The sequence below is a fragment of the Leucopleurus acutus genome, assembly GCF_964270905.1.
Source record: "Leucopleurus acutus genome assembly, chromosome: 19".
In the NCBI taxonomy this organism is placed as follows: domain Eukaryota; kingdom Metazoa; phylum Chordata; class Mammalia; order Artiodactyla; family Delphinidae; genus Leucopleurus; species Leucopleurus acutus.
Genome location: NC_139161.1, coordinates 30647182 through 30655011, shown reverse-complemented (window position 1 = coordinate 30655011; position 7830 = coordinate 30647182). Strand labels below are relative to the sequence as shown.

Here is a 7830-nt window from a genome sequence, read left to right as displayed (position 1 = left end):
GGAGCCACGATCGCTCTTCTGAGAACAGAACCAACTGCTCCACCTGCCGCAGTCTTCCTCCCAAGGCCAGGCCCGGTATCTGGCACCCAATGGTTGCCTAATGTCGAATGGATGTAATTTACTTCCCCATCTAAAGGTAAAGCATTCCCTAAACAAGAGGAATTGTACAACAGTGATAACGGTGTGGCGGAGAAGCAGCATGGCTGAGAATGGCTTTTGCCTCATGTACTCATCGGCCTTCCATTACCTGAGCGCCATGTGCAAGGTGTACAGTCTGTGGGGTGTGGGCCCCACCCTTGACATGCCAGGAGACAGAAGAGACTGCACACAGGAACAGGGGGAAAAGCTACACACGTTTTAAAGTAAGAAGTTTCTGGAGCAGCAAATTACTGACAGCTGAAGGGTGTTTTATCTTTCAGTAAAAGACGAGGAAATGGAGAGAGCAGGAGAGTTGGTAAAAGCTCGCAAGCACGCCCTGGCCCCAGGGAGGAGGGCGGACGCCGGCTAGGAGCGCCGCCCCTCTCGGCAACCCAGTCACCCACAGAGAAGTCATCTGGATCCAGTCTTCAGCGGGATGTAGTCATTCATTCACTCAACAAATCTTTCCTGAGCAGCCTACTACCTGCAGGTCTATGCTAACCATCTCCAGCACTCAATCCATGAGATGAAAGTTATAGTCTCGGCCTTGGTCCATCATCAATGATAGGTCCTCATTCTCACTGCAAAGCACACGTCAGCCTGGCCTCTCAAGCAAAAAGTACAAAGATTAGCTGCAGACACAGTTGGCCAGGGAACCACACCTGATGTGCAAGTAAAAGTCAGATGGATCAAGAGAAGAGAAACGGGCTTCCCTGGTGGCGCAGTGGTTGAGAGTCCGCCTGCCGATGCAGGGGACACGGGTTCGTGCCCTGGTCTGGGAGGATCCCACATGCCGCGGAGCGGCTGGGCCCGTGAGCCATGGCCACTGAGCCTGCACGTCTGGAGCCTGTGCTCCGCAACGGGAGAGGCCACAGCAGTGAGAGGCCCGCGTACCGCAAAAAAAATAAAAATAAAAAAAAAAAAGAGAGAAGAGAAACATACCAGAGAATCAAATGTGAACACAAAACCCCAAGCAAACCTACTAAGAATGAGTCCCATTCAAACAATACTTACAAAGGTTTCCTCATGCTATTTACAGTTTTAAAGTAAATTTACTTTATAAGCACCGAGGAATTCTTTGTTTAATACTGCCCTAACATAAAAGTTCACATAACTGCTTCTTCAAACCATGATACAGAGCTTTATGACAACCTAGAAGTGGAAACCAAGAGAAGGCAAACGTGATGCCTTAGAGATCAAGAAACATTTACACAGTCCAACTGTTAAAAACAGTACAACATTCACGTAGTGAATCCAGTTTGGATGTCAGTATACACAGCATACAATTCTTCAGGGAGGTGAGAGGCCTGTCGACTGCTCTCCAGGTGCCCCCAAAGGCTGGGCCTGTGGATCTTCTTTCAGAGACTGGTTCTCCTCCAACGCAGTCTGGGGCTCGACACCCATGGGTTCAGATTTCCAGGAAATGTGACTACCATCCTGTTGCTTAAAAGACCAGATATAAGTACGTCACACAGATGTTATGACTTTCACTCAATCAGCTGAAGCTATATGACTAGCACATTCTATCACTGACTCAAAAATCTAACATTAATATCTCAGGTCAAATTTGATTACAACAAATGATAAACATGATAAAAGTCTCTACAGAACCACAATTTTAAAAGCCCTCGTGACAACTCACTTGTTCCAAGCCGCAGTCCTTACCACAAAAATCTAGTCTATTCAATCTAACGGTATTTGACCTGGAGCCACGGTTGGGGAAAGAAAACCAAGCCTTCCTTTAACCTCTGACAAACAGACAACCAATCCTAGTAATAGTTTTGCTAACAAAATACTCACAGTCCTTGCCTCTCCTACTCGTCTTAAAATGACACCTTCTGCCAATAAAGCCTTCCCTGCTTCCACAAATAACTTCTCTTCATCTGTTTCTCCAAGTTTCTGTAGCTCAATGTACTTCTCCACAAACCTAGAATTCCAAGCAGTCACATCTTCAGTCTGTATATTGAGAGTTGTCAAGACATGCTATTACACAGTCCTGAGTATTCCCTTAAGAGAACTTCCTAGGGAGTTTGGGATTGACACGTACACACTGCTCTATTTAAAACAGATAATCAACAAGGACCTATGGTTTAAAAAAAGAGTTAATTAAAAAAAAAGAGATCTTCCTATAGGAACATCTTTTTCCTCAAGTGGAATGCAACAAAACCCCTCAAATTGACAACTAAATCCTAAAAAAAGAAAGGTAACCAAAGACTTATGGAATGGCTTACCGTTGACAGGTAGACTTGAAGTTTGGATTGAACAGATCAAAAGCTTTTGGACCAGATCCATAGGTTGAATAAAATTTCCTAGAAAGTACAAAACAACACAATATAAATCTCCAGTTATAGATCATGGCCAAGAATGGAGGAAAGAATAACTGCTGGGCCCTGAGGAACCGAATATAACATGACCTACAGACCTTTTTAGTTCGTTTTAAATAAGCAATGCAGGCACATGGTAAATACATCAAATGTTACAGAAAGGTATCCAGTGAAAAGTAACACTCCTCCTCACCTCTGCACCCTAAACTCCCAGTTCCCCTCCCCTTAAGCAAGGCTAACCCGTTTCTTGTGTATCCACCCAGGAATGTTCTACAACCATACATGCGTCTATCATTCCCTGTCCCCAGCCACGCTGTTTAACCCCAAGGATAGTAAACACATCTTTCCTTTTTACTTAATATTTCTCAGAGATCATTTCAAATCGGGGCACGTAGATTGTTTCTAGTCCTTTGCTACTTTAGACAGTGTTGCAATGATTACCTTTATCTATATTTCTTAGTGTACCGTGCAAATAAGCCTGTGGAATAATTTCATAAAAATGGTATTGCTGGGTCAAGGTATGTGCCTTTGTAATTTGGCCTTGCAAACTGCCAGAATGCTTGCCAAAGGGGCTGTGCCAACTTATACCCACACCAGGAAGGCAGGAGACCGCCTATTTCTATACACCCGCACCTAATTGTATCTCCTGACATTTTGACCTGTGTCCATCTGACAGGTGAAATATTATAATTCATTGTAGTTTTGCTTTTCTTATGAAACAGGTTGAACATCTTTTCATGTTTAAAAGCAAATGAATTTCCTTTTCTGTGACCTGTCCACGTTCTTTGCCTATTTTTCCTTTTGGTCTTTCTCTTGACTCATAAGCAAACTTTATAGCAATATAAACAGGAATTAGCCCTCTGTCATACATGTTGCAAAATTTTTTCCCAGTATGTCACCTGACTTTTGATTTTGCTTATGGTAGTTTTTGTGTGCAGACATTTTAATATTTTCATCTATGGCTTCTGGGTTTTTATATCATGCTTAGGTAGGCTTTTATCACAGAGATTATTTTTTAAATTACCCCATAGTTTCTTCTAGAACTTTTAGGACTTCACTTATTACATTTAGGTTTTGATAAACCTGAAATTTATTTTGTTGTTTTAAGTTCTTAAAAATATCAAAAACACCAAAAAAAAAAAAAAAAAAGGCCGAAAAGATAAAGGTTCAAAAAACGATTTAAGTATAAGGTGTTATTATTTTGGCCTGAACGGCAATAAAAGAGGAAGCAGTAAAATATTCCACATTCTCCAGTGACCATCATCCAGTTCCACTGCTACGCACACAGTAGAAGCACAAATGATTTTAATATGTAAATGACCTTGAAAGCATCCTGACCGAGAGCATGCAATGGACCTGAGCAGAAAACTACTGAAGAAGTATTTAATGCCCCAAAGATCTCTGAAAATTTACAAGCAGAGCCAGAACATACTTGTTCTCCTACCTCAAAGGAGTGTCGTGGGAGGAAAAAAAAAAAAAGATTCGTCAAGTGAAAGGTGCCCGGACCTCAATAGAGAAAATGACTTTATAAATTGTTTTCTTACATCCAGGAATAGGTATAAGAATAAGGTATGTGTATTAATTTCAATTAGGCACAATCTCTGATCTTAACATTTAAAGACAAAAGAAACTGTACACACTCTGGATACTAAAAACTGACATCCGTATTTGAGGGAAAGGGCTTTGTCAGTGAATTCCCAGTAAGCTGACCATGAGCCTCATTGTTCTCATGACTAAAATGGAGACAAGGATACCGACCAACCCTGCAGGGTTGAAGACAGACCTAAATGAGATAACGTTGGTTAAGGGCTTAACACGGTGCCAGCCACCAAACAGATGTGCAGAAACAGGTAGCTATCATTGCAATGATCAGTCAGTTGTTGGGCTCCAGATTCTACTTCTCCGAACTTCTGCTTCTCTCACATCGGTGAGGGGCTCTGATTCCCTAATCCGGCTAGATAGACAAGACCGGCTTCACAGAGCAAGCCCAGACTCAATTCCTATTTAAGTTGTCAGACTGCTGGCTAAACCTTTCCTTCTAAAGTTCTGCAGCCTCCTGTCCACCATACGGGCCCGGCACTCACGCTCTAATCCGATCCTCGTGGTAGAAAATGTCCTGGATGTGAGCTTTCGCTTTGCCGTATCGCAAGTGGGGCCTTCGGAAGACCGGCTCCCTCAGTGGCGGGAAGGCATTATATATGTCAAACCAGAGGGGCTTCTCCTTCAACACACCAGCCCGCATCAGGTCCCGCGTCCTGAAGGAAGGGTAAAGAACGAAGGTCAGAGGGCTTCCCTGGTGGCACAGTGGTTAAGAATACGCCTACCAATGCAGGGGACACGGGTTCGAGCCCTGGTCCGTGAATATCCCACATGCACGGAGCAACTAAGCCCGTGTGCCACAACTACTGAGCCTGCGCTCTAGAGCCTGTGAGCCACAACTACTGAGCCCACGTTCCACACTACTGAGCCCACGTTCCACACTACTGAAGCCCGGGCGCCTAGAGCCCGTGCTCCGCAACAAGAGAAGCCGCCGCAATGAGAAGCCCGCGCACCACAACGAAGAGTAGCCCCTGCTCGCCGCAACTCGAAAAAACCCAGCGCACAGCAAGAAGACCCACCGCAGCCAAAAATTAATTAATTAATTTAAAACCAAGGTCAGTCAGTGAATCAGTGTAGCCGCAGCCCGGGACACCGGCGGGGGTCACAGAGTCCGGAAGACACCCGGAAGGAGGGCAGGGCAGGAAGTCCCCTACCTACAGGTAAGATGTTTCCATATTCCAAACCAACCTAACAGTGCTCGGGAGTTAATCTTCCACCTTCTTATGTGCGTCCCACCCCCCTCGCCCCATCCCCGTCCCGTCAAGGAAAATGCAAAGACGGTCCCGCCAGGCCCATCAGCCCCTTCCTCCCTTCCTCTTCCTAGAGACCTCCACTCGGGGAGCGGACAGGTGCGATCTTGAATGTGAGAGCTAAGAAATTCAAGGGGTGACGTAGTCAAGCACAATTCTTCAGAAACAGGAGAGAGCACAGGAGAGGCCTGACCGGGCTCAGACCCACCCAAGAAAGGGCGTAAAAAGGGGAGGCGCCCTCGGCCCACCCCGGCTCCGAGCACGCACCGCGAGAAAATGCTCCCCACGGTTTCCAAGCGGCTCCCCGCCATGCCCGGCGCCTCGGATCCCGTGCGGTTCCTCGTACCGGAACCGGAAGCGCCCGCAGCAGGCAAAGTGACTGTAAGTCGCGGGCCGAGCCGCGGATCTCTGGGCTACCGCCCCGGCCCCAACGGGAGGGCGGAGCCAGGCAGAAGCAAAGGATGGCCGCATCTGCACGCCATCGGCTACACGCCAGGTTCAGACAGGAGCACTCGATAGCCGAGCCGCCAGGGAGGGAGCGAGCCAAAGCCCGGCAGAAGCAATAAATGACCGATCCAGGGGAGGGGTTAATTGTGGTGGTTGCTTTACCCTCCCTGGCCTTATTGAGCCAACTCCGCCCAAGAAGACCGGGCCGTGCGGAGGGAAGATGATGGGGAGGGAGGAGGGAGGCGCAGCCTAGGTCCTGGGAGAGCCAACTAGTCTAGGAATTCGTAAGGCAGAGATAAGAGGTCACCAGCTCTAGGTACGGGCTGCACCTAATTTTGGTTGGAGTCAAAGACTGCGCGGAAGGAAACCGAGGCCCGGGGAGGAACGTCACCCGCCCAGGGTCACCCTAGAGCCCAAGCCTCCGTCCTCCGTCTCCTACTGTTTAGCGCTCCCCACTAAACCCTTTGGCCCTGGAGCGCCACCTGCATGCGCTCTAACAGGGATGCTGCGGGCAGCTAGGGTTTTCTCCCCGGGAGGCGTCGCTACCTAGCTGTTCCTTAGAGCTTGAAAAGTGAAAGTGTCCGGAACAAACAAATTCCGAGAAGGAAACTCAAAAATCTGGGGAAGTATCCTCTCAGGATAACCTTTTGTCCCAACAGTCATACTTTGGGTAGAGTACCCCATAGAAGTTAAAACACAATTTCACGAGGATATTTGTGCAGAGATCGTCATTGCAGCATTGTTTGTAGTGCACCCTCCCAACCATCGAATGGGAGATGGCTGGAAAATTGTGCTTCATATAATCTATGGAGTCCTATGCAGCTATTGAAATGAACGAGCTAGATCCATACGTATTGACCTAGATGAATGCCCACGACTTATTGTTAAATGAAAAAGGAAATTGCAGAGGTCTTTAATCAAAAGAAAAAAGAAATCTTTTAGACGTGTTTGTATGAGGATAGAAACTATGTGGAAAGGCACCTATGGCTGTGAACATTGATTATCTCCAGTGAGATTGCAGGAGGGGAGGGGAGAATTTTTTTTCTTTATGTATTCTTCAGAGTTTGACCTGTGAAGAGTTTGTATTCATTTTTGAACTTTTTAATCCAGTGAAATGTTCTGAATCACATACACACACAATATCTCCGGGGAGCCCATTATCTTTGTCATCAAGAAAGTGTCAAGTCATCCCAGAGTCCTCCCTGCTCTCTGGGAGGCTGGTGAGGTGGAGGGGGATGTCTGATGAGCAGTTAATGCTTGCTTGTGTTCTCTCACCGAATCCACACACCTACCCACAACTGGCTGTTGTTATCCCCATCATAAATGAGAATGTGAGGCCACAGGGAGTTAAGTAACTTGTCTGATAGGTAACTGACAGAGCCAGGCTTCCAGCCCCACCTAGGCACTTTCTAGGACCCCACAATGCCTCCTTGGCCATGCCTCCGGCTGGAGACTGATGGGCTGAGAAGTCAGGCAAAACTGGCGCCAGGAGCAGGGGACAGGGTGATCTGAGGCCGAGGGCCGAGAGGTGGGTGTCACTGCTGCCTCAGGACCCTCTGGAGCAGGGAAGAGAGAGCACAGCTCTGGCCGCTGGGCCAAGCATGGAGTCCTAGGCAGGTCTACAAGACTTTGCTCTAGGGAGAGCAAACATACTCGCAGCTAAATATAGTCTTCCCAGGCTTCAAAACAAGTTTCTAATTCCGTCCAAGTAAGAACTAGCTGCCAGCCCAGACCACAGACACACTTCCCTTCTCATACTCGGGACTGCCCTGTAGGCCACTGCTGTTACCCAGTTACCGCTGCTAAAGAATTAGAAGGGCTTATTGCAAGTTCAGGGAGGGGAGCCAAAGACCCAAACGCTCGATGGGGGAGGAATTGCAAGGTGGCAGTTTTCTCTCTAGATCTTCTTGGGGAAGTCCCTTCCTCTTCTGAGCCTTTCAAGTTTCCCCTCCAGCATCCTATTTCATGCTTCTGTGACTGAGAACGGAATGTTGGTGGGTAGTGTAAGGAACCATGGAGATGTGGGAGCAAAGATGCATTGGGAACCCTCTGAACCTGCAACAGGAAGTTGC

The 7830-nt window shown here is 47.2% G+C and overlaps 1 protein-coding gene across 1 annotated transcript; it reads right to left on the bottom strand.

Moving 5' to 3' along the window:
* Positions 1-893: 893 nt before the first annotated feature.
* Positions 894-5658, bottom strand: MRPS23 (mitochondrial ribosomal protein S23). Its single transcript, XM_082860573.1, has 5 exons — positions 5579-5658; positions 4547-4717; positions 2370-2447; positions 1939-2065; positions 894-1581 (listed from the first exon to the last, which is right to left on the bottom strand). The coding sequence occupies exons 1-5, from the start codon at positions 5620-5622 to the stop codon at positions 1429-1431; spliced, it is 573 nt and encodes a 190-aa protein (XP_082716699.1). The 5' UTR covers positions 5623-5658; the 3' UTR covers positions 894-1428.
* Positions 5659-7830: the final 2172 nt, after the last annotated feature.

Bases quoted from the DNA above. Each gene is read 5' to 3' on its own strand.
- MRPS23 (XM_082860573.1), bottom strand. From the start codon at position 5,622: ATGGCGGGGAGCCGCTTGGAAACCGTGGGGAGCATTTTCTCGCG. The intron at 2,448-4,546 runs GTGAGTGCCGGG...TGTACTTTCTAG, and splicing joins CACGAGGATCGGATTAGAGC to GAAATTTTATTCAACCTATG. The intron at 2,066-2,369 runs GTAAGCCATTCC...TTGGAATTCTAG, and splicing joins TTCAAGTCTACCTGTCAACG to GTTTGTGGAGAAGTACATTG.